The 19,082-nt window shown below is 35.5% G+C and overlaps 1 protein-coding gene across 2 annotated transcripts; it reads left to right on the top strand.

Moving 5' to 3' along the window:
* Nucleotides 1-6,270: 6,270 nt before the first annotated feature.
* On the top strand, nt 6,271-18,712 carry LOC106423287 (myosin-15-like). 2 transcript variants are annotated; one of them, XM_013864071.3, is made up of 38 exons: nt 6,271-6,552; nt 6,646-6,792; nt 7,661-7,806; nt 7,902-8,058; nt 8,202-8,260; nt 8,819-8,975; nt 9,075-9,224; nt 9,313-9,449; nt 9,541-9,687; nt 9,777-9,878; nt 10,077-10,134; nt 10,221-10,322; nt 10,956-10,993; nt 11,080-11,206; nt 11,291-11,464; nt 11,570-11,701; nt 12,163-12,272; nt 12,514-12,574; nt 12,670-12,847; nt 13,065-13,270; nt 13,445-13,564; nt 13,652-13,750; nt 13,829-14,050; nt 14,716-14,855; nt 14,947-15,046; nt 15,218-15,268; nt 15,351-15,440; nt 15,546-15,716; nt 15,822-15,953; nt 16,116-16,292; nt 16,748-16,885; nt 17,083-17,153; nt 17,248-17,347; nt 17,423-17,479; nt 17,579-17,635; nt 17,744-17,824; nt 17,912-17,997; nt 18,293-18,712. In XM_013864071.3, exons 1-38 carry the CDS (start codon nt 6,427-6,429, stop codon nt 18,441-18,443), a joined length of 4,557 nt encoding a protein of 1,518 aa, XP_013719525.2. In that variant the 5' UTR covers nt 6,271-6,426; the 3' UTR covers nt 18,444-18,712. The 2 variants fall into 2 exon arrangements, with proteins under 2 accessions (XP_013719525.2, XP_013719524.2); XM_013864070.3 differs by having other exon boundaries at nt 15,206-15,268.
* Nucleotides 18,713-19,082: the final 370 nt, after the last annotated feature.

Genomic DNA, 19,082 nt, shown 5'->3' with positions numbered 1-19,082 from the left:
TCCCTTACCCTACAACCGAAGACGCCTCGTCGGTGCTCCAAAGGGAAGCCTCAGACCGTCGAATGTAGCTCTTCCGGAGAAAATCTAGGGTTCCAACGCCGAGCAAGCTTCAACCAGAGACACCAAACATATTGACACTGACAACGAAGAGGAATAGGAGAGCAAAATTAAAAGGCAGAGAGGGAAGAATGCAACCGGCGACGACCGAAGAGGCCGAACGCCGGTGCTCACAAAGTCGCTTTACAATCAGTAAGCTCAGTACAGTTCCTTTTACTATATCAGTGTTAAAAACTTGCTGATTATTCTACGGATTAAAACCTATTATTTAAAGGGAAATTAGGGCGTATGGCTAAGAAAAAAATAATATTTAGCTCCATAGCCAAATGTCTTACCATACATCGATATAGAGTGTATTTTCTATAATATTACCCTGCTAGCCTTCAACGCAACCGGCGCAACCTGCAGTTCAAAAAAATTTATTAATTACCCAACCAAGCAAAAATTACGCGTGCTCATCAGAAAGTCACACATCTCCCAAAAGTAATTTCTTCTTCTTCGTCACTTTCTGATATGTGAAAAGTTTCTGGCGGATATTTGTTGAATCGTAGAATCAAGCAGCAGATTCCACTGTATATTGCTCTTCCATCCACCGCGGAGGCATCATCTTCCATTCAAACTCGTCACTCGTATCAAGCGAACGCGCCGATTCGAAATTCAAAGGAGATTCATTAGAGTTCGTAAGTGTGATCGGCATGAACGACCACCATAGCCTCATCTCCTTCATATTGGCGATTAGGTTGAGATATGTTGCAATATTGTAAGTTCTCTGTTTTGTGCCACCGATTATATTATTTCCATGCTTTTCCCCTTATGTGGAATAGATTCGGCCCTAGTCTATTCTAAGTTGATAAATCTAACCCATCGTTTATGTTGCATGTCCGATCTAGTAAGCTGAGGCAAACAAATTGATTTAGGGTTGAACTTTTCTTGGTTTGTCGTACTCATTTGTTTACTGCGAAGGGGATTAGTCATTTTAGAATGAAAAGTCCTTTTACGATAAAACAAGTTTAGTTCTCTGTAAAATGGAATATCTTATGGAACATGTGCTATTTGAAATGGAAAATCTTAGTTTTAGAGACTAGTTACGTGCCATTCCATTCTCTGCTATTTCTGAAGAATCGTATCAAAACTAATATATTATTTGTTTTCCATTCCATCTGACCTTCAGTTCCTTTCCATATATATATATATTCTATATTATTTCAGATGGTATAATTCTAATTGCATATGTTATTTCTTTACTCGCATAGGCTATTTTCGATTGACAGAACTAAACATTTAGCCTAAGCAGAGAGTAATTCATATACTAGTAGCCTATCTCATATGTTGTCATTTCCTTCCAACTTGTATACTAATGTGTGCTTATTTTTCATTGTGTTTTTCAAGTTTGTCAATGATGAGCTGGAAGGATAATAGTATTTCTATACTATTTTAAGGAATGGAACAGCTATTCTCTTATTTGTCACGTTTATTAATATATAATGTACTATTTAGTAAGTTATATTTCATTTGATGCTTGAAAGAAATGGTTCAATCTTGTTCTTTGTTGTTTCATGTTCCATTGATATGAGTTTTGTTTCGATATATACATGTGTTTTATATTAGTCTTTATATGATTTTGTAATGAAAAAATAATATATTTGAATGTAAATGGAACATAATTTATTGTGACATCAAATAAAACAGAATACAGTGTGATGTTGAATGAAAATGATATTCATATTATATTGTCTCTTCCACCTCTTTTAATGCCATTAATATTTATTTCTTTTCGTTACAATCAACCTGAATTTGGTGTAAGCATTCATCATTCCATGTAATCATAGACACTACAAAATTTTGGACAATATATATGTATTGTGCTATATCGTTTGTTACATTTTCTATTCTATATGCTCATGTAGAATGAAAATGCATGTTACATACATTTCGAAATTTGGGTTTAATTTATGAAAGATTGAGTTTGAGGTTGGATAAAAGTTTATATTCCATATAGGGTTTAGTGATTAGTGGCTAGGGTTTAGTTTATGAAAGATTGGAGTTGACATTGGATTAGGATTTATATTTCCGTGTAGGGTTTAGTTTATGTATGGTTGGGGTTGATATTGTGACAAGAATTACCATCTTCCATGAAGGCATAACCGTATCAATATTTGAGAAATATGTTAAGATGAGTTTTAGATTGTAACTACATTTTCAGATTTTCTATTCTATATGCCTCATGTAGAATGGTAATGTTTTATATACTTTTAATATTTGGGTTTAGGGTTTAGGGATTAAAGTTTAGGGTATAGTATTTTGTAGGTGAAGGAGGTAAAGATGGAGTTAACATTAACTTCTTCGATAATATCATAGACATTTCATATTTTCACCAATATGTATTATGCTATTTATTTAGTTCCCTTCTATTTAGGTTGAGAGTTTATATTTGGATTTAGGGCTTATATTTAAGTTTAGGGTATAATGATTATGGTTTAAGGTTAAGTATTTAGGGGTTTATGGTGGGGTTGTTATATGGTTTATTATTGAGGGGTTGGGATGAGATTGGTGTTATATACTATTTTGGTTGGAGGTGGGTTAAGGTTGAACACAAATGCATTAGTTCTGAAGAATAGTCTCCACTCCATTTTAGATAGTATAGAACAATAGTTCAAATTTTATATATCTTTATTTTATTTTATTTTTAAAAATATTATAATTAGAAATTAGATTTAATATTTGGGTTTTAGTTTAGAGATTCGAGTTTAGGGCGGTATTTAGGTGTGGAGTTGAGTTTAAAGTTTCTAGTTATGTTTCATATGAAGGTGTTCTGCTTGTTTCTATCAAACATAGTACTTTTATAGATGGAATAAAACATTTATATAGCATAGTTAACATATATGTGGTAAGAAAGCATGTGACGTGGATATATTTGCTTGATTTGTTAGTTAACAGTACACAGTGAATGTGATCCATCTATTAAGTCATCGATGTCATCTCTCCTTTTGTTTTGACCGGTAAGTTGTTTTCAGTAGGGGTATAACCGGCTTGGGAGAAGGCAAAATATTATTCACTCAATAATGTCAAAATCATAGTCATTTGCCTAATTATACTCTAGATTTTGGCTATCTCGCAAATTCACCCTTATTTAAAGGGAAATTAGGCAGTATGGCTAAGAAAAAAATCATATTTAGCTTTATAGCCAAATGCCCTACCATACATCGATAAAGATTGTATTTTATATAATATTAACCTGCTAGTCTTCAACGCAACCGGTAAAACCTGCAACCAAAAAATAATTAAAATTATTTATTACTATTTGTAAAAGGTAAATTGTGACGTACCTTCCTTCACATCTTCTTTTTTACTTCATTTGATAACTTCGTCAAATTTGAAAGGTCTCTGACACCGAGAGAACAAACACCGTCACGTCCTTCTGATTCTCTTAGATTTTGACTTCTCCTTCGTGGTTTGTAATCGCCTGAGATAATCGATTCGGAAATCAGACGCACCTCGCCGGCGATAAAGCTGCAGCGACGCATATCAACACCTCCTGTCTATTCCACTTCCCACACTCAATTATTCTCGGATCTGTTTAACTATGGTAAGTTCTCGTGTTTTTTTCACCCGATTGTCTTCATCTGCTGTAATTTTCTTTTCCATTTCAGCTATACTCAGAACTAGGGTACTATAAATGTTAAATACAACATTGTCGACAGTGAATGCCGGATTTGCTTTATGCGACTAAGTTCCACACTGTATACTCGGTTGTGGTTTTATGGTTGTTCGTAGTCTTTCTTAAATTTTAGTTGTGTTCTATCTGATATGCATAGTAAATGATGTATTAATATTGTTTCGATATGGAATAGCATATGCATTACATGCGTGTTTCACCGTCTGGAAATGACATGATCTCCGTCAGGTATATTCCATTTGACTTGGAATATAATAAAATATAGACGTTTATATTCCATTTGACTTGGAATGGAATAAATTAGAATTAATATCACCTTTTTTAGCTTCTGAATTCATACTTGTATTTAATATTTACGTATTTTTATACTTGTATTAGAGTTTTTATTTTCGTGTAGGGTTTAGTGCTGATTGGAGAGGAGTTAGTTTCTAGAATATTGAGTTTGTCATTGCAAGATTGGGGTTAACATTAGATTAAGGGTCATATTTCCATGTAGGGTTTCATGATTAGTTGATAGGATTTCATATATATATATATATATTCCCATGTGTGGTTTAAGATCATGAGCTATGCATATCATTACGTCTTACATGGTTTCCATTCCATACTATTGTTATACTATACAATTTATTTTACATTTACTTTGTTAAAAGGATCCTAACACTTTTATCTTTCGCTTTTGTTTTTCAGGTTACAAATTGAAGATTTAAGCTGCCAAGTAGATTGGTCAAAACTGAATTTGAGCCGTCTGGTGAATATATTCTCATTTATATGTAATGATGCAATATGTATATAAGTGAAATAGATCGTGTCTACGTAAAATAGAAAGACCACTCATTTGAAATGGAATATATGATCTTTACCATTTGTTGTATTCTATGCTATTTGCGAAACACAGAATATAAATATGATTGTAAAATTCATAAGCATAAGTTATGTTTTGTTGTTGTATCATTTCTATGAATCTTAATTTATGCGTATTGATTAAATCTAAGAACTTAAAACTCAATTTTATCATTTAGTTAACCAAATCCACATAAGTGCAAACTTCATACAAATTTCGTTAACCACAACTACATTTGTTGTTTGGGTTTAAGGTTTATATTTGATTTTAGGGTTTAGTAAATAAAGTTTAAGGTTTAGAATTCATATTTGGGTTAGGGTTTAGTGATTAGAGTTTATGGTTTAGTATTAGAAGGTGAAGGGGTATGATTGGGATCATCATTAATTTCTTTCATGTAATTATAGACATTTCATAATTTCATTAATATGTACTATGTTATTTATTTGGTTTTATTCTATTTGAGTTAGAGTTTATATTTGAGTTCAAGGTTTATATTTAGGTAAGAGTTTAGTGATTACAATTTAGGGTTTAATATTTAGAAAGTGAGGGGTATCGTTGGGGTCAACATTAACTTGTTCCATGTAATCATAGATATTTTATAATTTTACTAATATGTACTATATTATTTATTTTGATCTATTCTATTTGGGTTAGAGTTTATATTTGGGTTTAGGATGTATATAATGGTTTAGTGATTATAATTTATGGTTTAGTATTTTGAAGGTGAGAAGGTATGGTTGGGATCAACATTAACTTCTTCTATGCAATCATAAACATTTCATAATTTCACTAATATGTACTATATTATTTATTTTTTTATATTCCATTTGGGTTAGAGTTTATATTTGAATTTAAAGTTTATATTTGAATTTATAGTTTATATATGAATAAGGGTTTAGTATTTAAGGGTTGAGGTGTGATTGAGATAAGGTTTAGTATCTAGAGTTTAGGTTTGGGACATGTTTAGTATTACATGTTGTAGGTGAAATTATAATCATATGCTATTTCGGTTATATGAAATAGAACATTCGGTATATATGTATGTGATTAATAAAAGTGTAACGTGAATGACTTCTTCTTCTTCCTGATGAAATATTTTTAGACATACTTGACCATGTACTACATGGACTACGTAGACACACATAACACATTTTTACCGGATAATGGCAAAAAGAAAAAGTATAACCGGATGAATTATGGTGTAAATGTTAGTTTTTTTTATTATGCCAAAATCATTGCCACTCATCTAATATGTCAACCAAAATATGGTTAGTTGGAAAATAAACTCTTATTTAAACTTAAAACAATTTTTCTTGTGCACAAACTTTTTTCTTTTTGCTTTTTTTGGCAACTGCACAAACTTAGACCATGATTAATCTCAGTATCTTAATTGAAGTTTTTAGTTTCGGCTAAAACACGATTTTTAGTTTTTCATAGATTTTAATTAAAAAAAATTAAGAACTGTCTCTTAAATAAGAGGTATAAGAACCGTCTTTTTACCGAAAAATGTAACAAAAAAACAGAAAATATCAAGAGATCGGGGTTAATCATCCTAAACATAATGCGATCCGTGAGGGCGGGAATTTTTTGTTTTACTTTTTACGGTTGCAGAACCAAAAAGAAAACCGTTTTGGAGCAGTATTTACCGTCATCTCTTTACCTACCTACCTAGCTCTCCTTAGGGTTTCAAGAGATTTACTTTGAAATTTGAAAAATTAACTGGCGCAACCTAACGCGCTCTCTTTCTCTTCATCTCCTCTCTCTATCTCTCTATGCCTCTTGCGTTGCCCAATCTAATCTTCTAGGCTTTTCTCTTTGAGAAGTTCAATTCAGTTGAGATTGTCTTCCAATGGAATCGAATCTGCGGAGGGGCGACAAGGTTTGGGTGGAGGATAAGGATTCAGCTTGGGCTGCCGGTGAAGTGCTCGATTCTCCGGGAAACAAGGTCCACGTCGAAACTTCCACCGGAAAACAGGTTTGATTGATTAGCCGGAAAACTTCTGCTTCGTCTGTCTCCTCTTTTCTTCACCTTACCTGTTGCCGCCGCTTCGTAATTTGGGGGTTTTAGGTTTTCGTCTGCTCGGAGAAGGTGTTTCGTAGGGATCCCGACGAGGAGGATCGTAATGGAGTGGATGATATGACTAAGCTGACGTACTTGCACGAGGCTGGTGTGCTTTACAATCTACAGAGGAGATACGCTCTCAATGATATCTACGTGAGTCTAATTGTAGTTTGAGCTTTACTATTATACTGCCTTGGGGTACTTTATTGAGTGGGATTACATTCCATATGGACTGTTACTAGCGTTATCAGTATGATTTTGGAGTTTCTTGGGTATCCATTTGTGGTCTATGACATGTTTTCCTCATGAAGTAGATTCAGATTTTAGCAGCAACTATAGTCCAGTTACTGTGGGTGTGGTGAAGACTTAAAATTTAGCTGTGAAGTATGCATTTAGTTCTGTTATCTCTTTGGGAATTCTTAGGTATCTGTAAAATGTAGCTGAGGTCTGTGTCTTTGAGTTTCACTACTTGAATGATACATGTAACTGAGCACTGATTTGAGAAAACGTTTTGAACAGCTTAGGATATCACCTTACTGTTTCCGTATTTATGCTTTACCAATCAAATGCCTCGTTTGGTACTGCGAAATTATACTTTAGGGAAAAATGTTCCGTTGCTTATTTTTAATTTTAGGCTGTGTCTATGTAATGGGTTTCTCTTGATTCCGGCTTATAGAGGTTGCATGTTATATAGTTTAACTGAAAAGATTGCTCATGAATTGAATTAACTGTGTTAGTGCATATATCATTACAGGCATTATAGAGATAGACCTTCGTTTCCTTATTTAGTTGGCGAAAGCAATTATGTTCCATATGGTTTTGCACTCAGCTAGATTCCTTTGATGTAAATGCTGGCTTTCCCTTTGACCATTTTGGTCGCACCTTGCTTGGTGTTTCATATATTTATTTCCCTATTGAGATATGATACTACTTGTTTGGAACTATTTGTTGTAATAACTCCAGTCTATTCTTGTTCCTGACTGCTGTATCTTCTTACAACTACCCTCTACTGTTTTTGTAGACATACACTGGAAGCATTCTGATCGCTGTTAATCCGTTTAAAAAGCTTCCACATCTCTATAATGGGTACATGATGGAGCAGTACAAGGGAGCACCATTCGGTGAGCTCAGTCCTCATGTTTTTGCTGTTTCTGAAGTTGCATACAGGTGGTCCACCCTTTTTACCTACTCATGCTGATATTTTTACTTGTTACTCTCTGTCACGTTAATAAATTAACCGCATATATGCTTTCATAATTCAGAGCGATGATTGACGACAGGCGAAGTCAGTCTATACTCGTTAGCGGTGAAAGTGGAGCTGGAAAAACTGAGACAACTAAACTAATCATGCAGTATCTTACATATGTTGGGGGACGTGCTGCTGAAGATAATAGAAGTGTTGAGCAGCAAGTCCTTGAAGTAAGATTTTGCTCAACAATTTGTAGCTTTATCTTTTTGCTCAAAGATGTCACTTTCCCTCCTCTGGTATCTATTTGCAAATAAATTTTAGGCGATCATATCTTTCTTTGTTTGCGACTCCTATAATATATTTTTTTCTGCAGTCAAATCCTCTCTTGGAAGCATTTGGGAATGCGAAAACAGTTAGAAACGATAATTCCAGGTGTGTTATGGAATTTTGTTTTTCTTTTTGTTTGTTTTTCGGTAAGGACTGGGGGTGTTTCTCTAATTGCTCTTATATCATTTGTCAACAGTTTTTTTCATGACGCTATCATCATAAATGGTTAGAAACCAGCATCTTCTTGTACTGAAATTGTAAATTTAAGTGTGTTTTAAACCTTTTTTGGAAGTATGGTCGTAGCTCTACTTCGGATAGATGGGCTATCGATAAGTTATTCCATTAAGACTTTACAACCCCTTGTAGGTGTACCAATGTGAATGCATTTTGGGTTTATTTGGTCTATTATACTACTCCTTGCACGTGAAATATGGTAACAATCTTACTGCTAGCGGGAGGAACTAGGTTTTCTTTTCTTGTTCATTTCGCATGTATAGAACATTAGTCACTAATGTTTATAATTTTGGAATCTTATTTTGTAAACATTGAATGCATATGACATTTTACCTGCAGTTATTCGTGTGTGTTGCCCTAGCTTTTTTTAGTTACATTTAGTTTGACGGGTTTACTGACCAAACTACTGAATTTTGGTGGTTTATACAGCCGTTTTGGCAAGTTTGTGGAAATCCAATTTGACGCAAATGGTAGAATATCTGGTGCTGCAATCAGAACCTATCTTCTGGAGAGATCACGTGTAGTCCGGATAACAGACCCTGAGAGGAACTATCACTGTTTCTACCAGCTTTGCGCTTCTGGGAGTGTAACTATTTTCCGGCTTTTTATACGTCTCAGAGGATATTGGTTTCGGTTCTCTTGTTATTGAGCTTACCTGTAACAGATCTTTTCTTGTTTGGTATAGGACGCTGAAAAATACAAACTAAGCAATCCACATCAATTTCATTATCTCAATCAAAGCAAAACCTATGACCTGGAGGGAGTAAGCAACGCAGAAGAGTATAAGAATACAAGGAGGGCCATGGATATTGTGGGCATAAGTCACGATGAGCAGGTGTTCTGACTTCTACTGGATTTAATATATATATTTCTCTTTTATTAGTTTTTGATAGTCCTTGCTTACTGCCCCAATAATTTATCAGGAATCGATATTCCGCACGCTTGCTGCCATTCTGCATCTTGGAAATGTTGAGTTTTCCTCCGGAAAAGAGCATGATTCTTCTGTAGTAAAGGATCAGGAATCTAGAAATCATCTGCAGATGGCTGCTGATCTTTTCAGGTACATGGAATACTCTGATTAGTACCAGTTTTTTTTTCCGGTGTACAAAGAGATAGCTTGTTTAATTGTTATATTCTGCAAAATTAATCAGGTGTGATGCAAATCTTTTACTGGCTTCTCTCTGCACACGTTCAATTCTGACCCGTGAAGGTACCATAATCAAAGCACTTGACTGTAATGCTGCTGTTACTAGCCGGGATGCACTAGCGAAGACAGTTTACGCCCGTCTGTTTGACTGGTTTGCTTTATATGCTTCATCCCTTTATTGAGTGGATATTTGTTAATGCATTACACTTGTGTTTGAACTTTTTAATTTACGTTTGTCAGGTTGGTTGATAAGATTAATAGGTCTGTTGGGCAAGATCCAAACTCCCATTTTCAAATAGGAGTCCTGGACATTTATGGCTTTGAATGCTTTAAGAGTAACAGGTTAGTGTTGATATGTTAAACTAATTAAATCATTGTTTATATCTTTTCCCAGCCCTATTCATTGAGTCTTTATTGGTGCACCATGTTTAGAACTATGTAAACTATATCTGGGCTTGTTGTCTTTCTGATGGCTTGATATACTTTTTTCGCCCAATCCATATCTAAAAATGAAAACTAATACATGTTTGCACGTTGCAGTTTTGAACAATTTTGCATCAATTTTGCAAATGAAAAGCTTCAGCTGCATTTCAATGAGGTAAATACAGTTGAATCATTCTCAAAGGTTTAGCCAGATTTTAGGGACATTCCTTCCTCTCCTTATGATCCCTGCTCTCTTTTCAGCATGTATTTAAGATGGAGCAGGATGAGTACAGAAAAGAAGAGATTAATTGGAGTTTTATTGAGTTTATTGACAACCAGGATGTTGTGGACCTTATAGAGAAGGTACATGTCTCCATGTCAGTTAGATTTATATTTAAGACTCTGTTCTAGTTTCTTGCCCCTTTAACCTTTTGTGATCTCTGAAACTTGCAACAGCCTATGTTGTATCAAAACTTAAGTAATTTTTTTCCGTCATATTCAGTGAGGGTGTTAGTCATGATTTTGATTATAGTACATTGTTTTAAATTCTCATGTCTTTTTATTTATTTGTTTATTATTATTTTACTCCGATTGTCGAGGAATAGAATTCAACACTTTCTAGTTTCTAAACAGGGTAATCTTTTAAATCGTGCCAATTCTAAAGAGTTAGTGGGGTTTGATGAGATTAACTTTAGTGTAGCCAATAGCCAATTCATTCAGAAACGTCTGTTTACTATGATGCCACTGTTACTCCCATCATACAGCTGCAAGAATAGGAGAACTTAGTTAGAAGACATTTCCTTCAACGGTTGATAGTTGTATTGCATGCTGGTATGGTGCAACTTAATAATAGAGTTTCTTTTTAACGTTTATGTTGTAGTTGCCAGCCTCAAGAATTGTGTTCCTTTTTTTTGTTTTGTGAAAATCAAGCAGACATGACAGCAAAACTGATCTATCTTCCTCTGACTCTAATATTGATATTTTTGCTACCTGCAGAAACCTATTGGGGTAATTGCACTCTTGGATGAAGCTTGGTACAATATTCCCGTCTCACCTTGTGTCTTCACAATACGTATGCTCTTTTTGTGCACTGGCTTATCTTTGTTTACTTTTTATGCAGCATGTTTCCTAGATCAACACATGAGTCATTTTCAATGAAGCTGTTCCAGAACTGTAAATCTCATCCAAGATTGGAGAAGACAAAATTTTCAGAGACGGACTTTACTCTCTCTCATTATGCTGGCAAGGCAAGTCTTGCTCTAGGACTAAGCTTAATGTTTTTTTTATTTTCCTTCAAATCCCAATGAATTTCTCCCATTCCATTTCTGCAGGTTACGTACCAGACTGAAACCTTTCTGGATAAAAATCGTGATTATACTATAGTTGAGCACTGCAATCTGTTATCTTCCTCACGATGCCCCTTTGTTGCTGGACTTTTTGCCTCCGCGCCAGAGGAGTCTGCCAGGTCTTCTTACAAATTTTCTTCTGTGTCTTCCAGATTTAAGGTCAGGAAACTGTCCAGTTATTTCTCTTTGCAAGATACTCTGTTATGAATATTAAGAACAGGTCGTGAACCCAGTCATTGATTTGATCATTAACTTTGATTCTAGCAACAACTTCAAGCCCTCATGGAAACTCTCAGCAAAACGGAGCCTCACTATGTTCGTTGTGTGAAGCCAAACACACTCAACAGACCTCAAAAGTTTGAGAATCTTAGTGTTTTACATCAACTTCGTTGTGGGGTTAGTATATTATGTGATCTTAGTTCTTTTTATAGCTAGTTTGGTGTCTCGGTCGTTCTTTTCTGACGTAAATGAAGTGTGTCAAGCTTTTTTCGCATTATTATATCTTTTCTTGTCATTATATGCATATGTTTTCCCGTGCCATGATAGGCTAGAAACTTCATATTTATGCTCTTTCTAGTCTTGATCATCTATAACATTATTGAGTTCAAAAGGATCAGAATGCATTTTGTATGTATGATGATCGTTTTGCATATTTTTATGTAATTCACATGTTGCAGTACATGTTATATTAGAGTTGCTTTCTAAAATACATGATTGGGTCGTTCTCATTGACCAATAGAAGTGATCTAGCTTAGTCTCAGCGGGTTGTACTAATGTTTACATGTTCGTGTTTTTTCGTCCTTTTCCATTGTTTGTATTTAAACTTTGATAACGTCTTGTATTTCACAATTTCTTAGGGAGTACTGGAAGCTGTTCGGATTAGTCTTGCAGGGTATCCCACACGAAGGTATTATTCAGACTTTGTGGATCGGTTTGGTCTGTTAGCCCCAGAACTCATGGATGAGAGGTACGCATATTGGATGGATGATTTTAAGTTTATCGTCGGAGTGTTGATTATCTTATAGTTTTCCTAGCAACTGTGTGAACCTGTGTAAAAGTTATTTGACATGTTTCTGTGACCGCTTGATTGCGGAAAAAGTAGATAAAACTCAAGCATTATTTGTAGCTTTCGGCCAGATAGAGTCTATATCCTGCAATGAACTTATTGCCAAGCAAGAGTAATTTGTTAATATATACATTATTTGCAGCAATGATGAGCAGGCGCTTACCGAGAAAATCTTGCGGAAGTTGGGTCTGGGGAATTATCAGGTATGCTTCTTGGTGGGCCAAAAACAAAGGATTTTCTCTAATGCATGGCACCCTGTTAGATATTGATTTGTTGATATTTGTATCATCTTTCACAGTTAGGAAGGACAAAAGTGTTCCTTAGAGCTGGTCAAATTGGCATTTTGGACTCTAGGCGGACTGAAGTTCTTGATGCTTCTGCAAGACTCATTCAGCGAAGACTAAGAACATTTGTTACGCATCAAAACTTCATCGCTGCCCGGGCTTGTGCAATTTCTATCCAAGCATACTGTAGAGGTGCCTTTCTCATTCACTATTATTCTTCTTTTTCTCTTGCATTCGAAATTTTTGTGGCCACTGTGAAATCTTCAGCTATGTGACACCTACTCTCTGGAAATTATTTATTAATTTCTTTTGTTAAACATGTTCACATGCATCTTTCGTGAAAATTGTGGGTACTAGTATTTCTTTCATTTCTAAGCCTAATAAAATAATAATAATATCTGTTGGCAAGGGTGCCTGTCCCGAAATGCCTATGTCGCCAGAAGGAATGAAGCGGCAGCAGTATTGGTACAAAAGCATGCGCGCAGGTGGCTGTCAAGATGTGCATATGTGAAACTTGTATCGGCTGCATCAGTAATACAGTCTTGCATCCGTGCTGACTCAGCTCGTTTAAAGTTTGCTCATCAGAAAGAGCACAGAGCTGCTTCTCTGATTCAGGTACCTAGGATCTCCAAGTTCATATGATGCATTATGTGTTACACTCTTTGTCCTATTAGTTGTTATACAGGGTAATTTGTATTCTTTTAGTTTCCTGATGTGTGTAACCTCATTCATCATTTTAGTCTCTAATGCATTTCTGTCGTTTAATTTTGTTTATTTTAAATATCTTAGGCTCGTTGGAGAGTGCATAAGTTTCACACAGAATTCAGGCACCGCCAATCTTCTATTATTGCTATACAATGTTGTTGGCGGCAGAAGCTTGCGAAGAGAGAGTTTAGAAAACTTAAACGGGTATGTTCTAGTCATGGTTTAGAGCAGGATTGTATCAATTCGCTACCTATCACTCAAAGGATGAATATGCAAATCGATATTGCGCAGGCTGCTAATGAAGCAGGTGCTTTGCGATTAGCAAAAACTAAACTTGAGAAGCGATTAGAAGATCTTGAATGGCGGTTGCAGCTTGAGAAACGATTGCGAGTATGTTGCCAGTTTTGTCATCTATATAGTACTGATCCCCTGAAACAGAGTAAATAACTATAAGTGCTTTAAATACAGACCAGTGGTGAGGAGGCCAAGTCAGGTGAAATATCCAAGCTTCAGAAAACATTGGAATCCTTCCGCCTCAAACTAGATGCAGCTAGGCTGGCTACCATTAATGAGTGCAATAAGAATGCAGTACTTCAAAAGCAACTAGACATATCCATGAAGGAGAAAGCTGCTGTTGAAAGAGAACTTAAGGGAATGGTTGAACTGGAAAAAGATAACACTTCTTTGAAGGTAATTTTCCTCTTTTTTTTATAATGACTGCATGTTAAGAGCTTGTTATGTCATGGTCGTGAACTGGGGACACCTTTTTAAGGGATCCGTTCTCCTTCGTTGGTTTTTCTGTAAGTTAAATTTTACTTAGGCTTTCTCTTTGGCTGATAAGCAAAGACTTTAAAATCTGTAGAAATTTGCAACACCTGATATTTGAATGTTGTCTCTTGTAAGTTGATGCCTCGTACATTTTGGTTTGTTAGTGATGTGTTAAAAGCTACTCAGCTTTTTTTGGTCATAAAGAGTATTTGAATCTCTTCCGTTGGGTCAACCACAATGATGATTTAGTTAGCCTGCTGGATGGTCATGTTTTAAAAATCTTCTATATTCTGCAGTCTGTGCTTAAAGAGTGGTGGCTGCGATTTGAAGTATTTACATTTTTATCTGGCTATAGACAAGTTGGTTATGGACTATATATATTGCATTTGTGAAAACGTAGTAAGATTTCTGAGAAATGGTCTCAAAAGTGAGTAAATCTTTGGTTACTATGCCTTGTTTTTTTCTTTGTTCGCTGCTCCTTCTATTTGTAGGGTATCTTTTTAATAATGCTTTAACCCTTTGCGTAGAGACCCAAATTCTGTCGTCTTGGTTGTTCATCAGTTCTTCCTAACGCTTTTTAATCACAGAATTCGATGAATTCCTTGGAAAAGATGAATCTGTCTCTGGAGAAGGAGCTTCTCAGTGCTAAAACGGATTGCAATAATACACTACAGAAGTTGAAGGAAGCTGATAATAGATGTTCTGAACTCCAGACAAGTGTTCAAAGGTACGTATTTGCAGGTCTTTTTCTTAAGTCAACCGTACGTTTATGTCTAACAGGTATCCTTATTTTTCTTCTTTTGAGTGTTTTTATTCAGCCTCGAGGAGAAACTCTCTCACCTGGAGAACGAGAACCATGTCTTGAGGCAGAAGACTTTAAGGATATCCCCAGAGAGAATAGGACGGATGCTTGGTGAAGTATGTGATCTTTTACTATTCTCTGCGGTTATATATATGCATGTACGAAAGTATACACTCTGTTGCTGGATATCTTAATCTTTTGAACCATGCATTTTTAACTAATTGTCATCCTGTTCTCTTTGGTCTTTACTTCTTACCAACTGCTCATTATTACAGTCTCCTCAACAGAAACACTCTAGTGATGTTGTACCAGCTCAGATTGACAGGACATCTGTTTTCGTAAGTAAATACTTATTTTCTTCATTTCTAGATTGTAAATGCTTGAAAATGAGTACCCTAATTATGTCATTGATATATACAGGAGACACCCACACCTTCAAAACGCATCATGCCATTTTCACGTAGCCTGTCAGAGTCACGTCGACCCAAATTCACTGCAGAAAGAAACGTGGTACAGATCAACTGCCATTTTTACTGTGAATGAAGAAACTGGTTTTCCTGACCTGATTGTATCACATAGTGGGTTTTGACATAAGTTACCACTTTAATCTTGCAGGATATCCACGAATTGCTCTCCAGATGTATCAAGGAAAATTTGGGATTCAATGATGATAAGCCTTTGGCTGCTTGTGTAATATACAAATGTCTTCTGCACTGGCACGCCTTTGAATCTGAGAGCACAGCCGTATTTAACATCATTATCGAGGGAATTAATGAAGCCCTTAAGGTGATTCCTGTTGAAGGGATCCTGTAACAACTTTCTTCCACATTAGAAAAATGATAGGAACCCTTTCATGTTATTATTTACTTCTATTGTTTATGTTTATTTCAGGTTGGAGATGAAAACAGTGTATTACCATATTGGCTTTCAAACACTTCAGCACTTCTATGCCTCTTGCAGAGAAATCTACGGACAAATAGTTTTCTAAATGCTAGTGTTCAGCGTTCTGGGAGGGCGGCATCTGTGAGTTCAATTGATATCTCCACTTGAGAGTAGTTTGCAAGTTTGATTTTATATGGAATTGAAATTGCTAAATCTAAACTCTCACCGTCTACTGTTTATTGAGTGAGATTCAGAAGTTGCGTGTTAACTTGTTTCACTGATGTTCTGTTTCTTGCTTACCAGGGAGTAAAGTCTCCTTTTAAAGTTAATGGACCTGACGATGGCGTTCCGCATATAGAAGCAAGATATCCAGCAATATTGTTTAAACAGCATCTGACAGCATGCGTGGAGAAGATTTATGGTCTAATTCGTGATAATTTGAAGAAAGAGTTAGCACCGCTTCTTGGATTATGCATTCAGGTAAGAGTCCGAAAGTAGGTAGATATTCAGCATCTTTGATAGTGTTTTTCTAAATTATTGATTGGATACCATGATGCTTAGTTCTTTTAACATGCATCAAAATACACATTTACTGGGAATTTATTCGCCATTTGGTCTTTCTCGTATATTCATCGTTATAGTTGTGGTTTTGGCATAGAACTTGATATACATAATATCAAGTTGAGAGCCTTTTATCAAAAAGACAAAAACTAAACAAAATCAGGTTGTATACATCATTTTTTGTTTTTCTTATGTGACAAGATCTGATTTGATCGTACCTTATATTCCTAAAATTGCAACTTGATGATGCTAGCGTTATTATTTATGTATTCTACTAGCTGTGGTAGAGATTTCATCTCTTTTGTTACAAAATACAGAAAAGTTTGGTGGAAATATGTTATAACTGTTTAAGTGTTTATCTGATGATTCTCAAGGCACCCAAGGCTTTACGAGGAACTGCTGGAAAATCCTCTAGATCACCAAGCGATGTGCCGCAGCGATCACCAAGTAGTCAATGGGAAAATATACTTAAATTCCTGGATTCTCTTATGTCCCGCCTACGAGAAAACCATGTATGCACATCCCATGGATTCATTTATAATGTCTGCTTCTACCCCCTTTATTGTCGTAGACGTAGTAATTACTTTGGGATTTTCCTGTTTCTCCACATTTGAGGATTAGGAATTAGAATGTTCATGTAGCATGATTTCTCGTGTTTTAGGAATATCTACATTGTTCTTTTTTCTAAACTTGACTCTTTTATTGGTAGGTACCCTCGTTCTTCATACGCAAGCTTGTGACTCAGGTTTTCTCATTTATCAATCTCTCACTTTTCAACAGGTAGATGTGATCTTAATTTCAGTTCTTTGCTTTATTGCTTAAGGGTAAATTAAATTTGTTTTCTGCATATATACAATCCAAATTTCTTTTTCAGTCTCCTCCTTCGACGTGAATGTTGCACATTTTCAAATGGGGAATATGTGAAATCTGGGATTACAGAATTGGAGAAGTGGATATCCGGTGTCAAGGAGGAGGTAAACCATGTTTTATAGTTAGTTGCTTCATAGATGGATGGATGCCATCCGTGATCTAAAATTTTGTGAATACAGTTTTCAGGAACATCTTGGCACGAGTTAAGTTTCATTAGACAAGCTGTTGGATTCTTGGTAAAACTCATCTTCTCTGATAAATAGTCATGTTTCTTTGTGTAGTGGAACTTGTATTCTATTGGCTTATATTTTTTATAACTCTGTATTTTGTCCTAGGTTATACACCAGAAAAGAAGAAAATCGCTGGATGAAATCAGTCAGGATCTATGCCCGGTACGTCTAACTTTTTCTATGGCTTCCGTTTTTTTCTTTCCTTATGATTCCTGGCCGTAAGCACTTTTGAAATCTCACTAAAACTCGGCGGTTTTTATTCTGTTGTAGGCATTGACAATAAGGCAAATATATCGAATAAGTACGCTGTACTGGGATGATAAATATGGAACTCAAAGTGTCTCAAGCGAGGTGAGTTAATGTGTAAAACTCTTAGTTGTGGGCGTTTAATTATGTTGAATGTCAATTGAAACACCTTAACACATCTTTGTGTGGTAGGTGGTTTCTCAAATGAGGGTACTTGTTGACAAGGATAGCAGCCAAAAACTAACATCGAATTCATTCTTGCTGGATGATGATATGAGGTATTATTCTCTTCCGTTTTTTTTACTAAGTTGGTTCTCAAGTTTACGTAAGCTGAATAAAATGGAAATATGGTAGTATATCTCTAGCTCGGCCAGGCGTTAAAAGTTGTGGTTAGGCATGTTAAGTTCTGAGAATCCTCGTAGATTGAAATAAGCTTTAGCTTTTCGAGGGTGTGGTTTGGGAGAGTTGAGGGTTGAGAGTCTCTCATCAATCAAGTATCTCTCACATAACTTAGAGGTAACTTAAGTTGTCTACATCATACAGATTAATGTATAATTTTGTGTGTATGTGCAGCATTCCTTTCTCGGCAGAAGATATAGATAAGGCTATTCCAGTTTTAGACCCATCAGAGATAGAACCACCAAAGTTTGTATCAGAATATACTTGTGCACAGTCCCTTGTGAAGAAACCCTCCGCAACTTCAGTCTCGAAGCAGATCCTTTGATGCATATGAGCTTTGATTAGGCATCAGCGTAAGGTAGAAAATTTCAGTTGGCATTGCAAATTTCTCTGTTTGTTGAGAAATGAACAATGGAAGCTTTTGACTTTTGGTAACTGTAGACTACATGTTTGTTGGCGAAATATCTGTAGTTGTAAAACTTTGTCAGTTTCTCTTTTTCTTTTAGGGGGGGCTGTAAATGGTAGAACATCTTTGTGAATATTAGGTTATCAATTCTCATAATTCGTTGAAGTTCTCAATATTATCATTCTTCATTTGAGTTTTCCTTACTAGAGTTGCTTCTTTTAGAACTTTATTGTTACGAGAGGTGATTGCCAACAACTATGTTGAATATGATGATACTTTTGTTAACGAAGACAAAGTGATCGAATACTTTTGAGAGTGATTTGTTGCTTTGGGGCTTTTGGCTGTTTGGCAAACCACCAATTTTGACCGCTTAATGCTGTTATTGGTGACCAACTTACATTTTTTGAACCAATTTGAATATTACGGCAATTTATTATTCTAAAACTGTAGGAATACTTCGTTTTAAATCATATTCAATGTTTTCAGATTATTTACCTAATATTATGGGTGTTTGAACCACCGAAAAAATTGGATCTACAAAGTAAACATAATAAAAAT

Source organism: Brassica napus, chromosome A3, assembly GCF_020379485.1.
Source record: "Brassica napus cultivar Da-Ae chromosome A3, Da-Ae, whole genome shotgun sequence".
In the NCBI taxonomy this organism is placed as follows: domain Eukaryota; kingdom Viridiplantae; phylum Streptophyta; class Magnoliopsida; order Brassicales; family Brassicaceae; genus Brassica; species Brassica napus.
The sequence above is the reverse complement of the archived record's forward strand: the minus strand, read 5'-3'. Positions and strand labels throughout refer to the sequence as shown.

What these genes read in the sequence shown, in the direction of transcription:
- LOC106423287 (XM_013864070.3), top strand. Translation starts at nt 6,427, where the DNA reads ATGGAATCGAATCTGCGGAGGGGCGACAAGGTTTGGGTGGAGGATAAG. An exon ending in CTCCAGACAAGTGTTCAAAG is followed by an intron (nt 14,856 to 14,946) that starts GTACGTATTTGC and finishes GTTTTTATTCAG; the next exon opens with CCTCGAGGAGAAACTCTCTC. An exon ending in TTGCTGGATGATGATATGAG is followed by an intron (nt 17,998 to 18,292) that starts GTATTATTCTCT and finishes GTGTATGTGCAG; the next exon opens with CATTCCTTTCTCGGCAGAAG.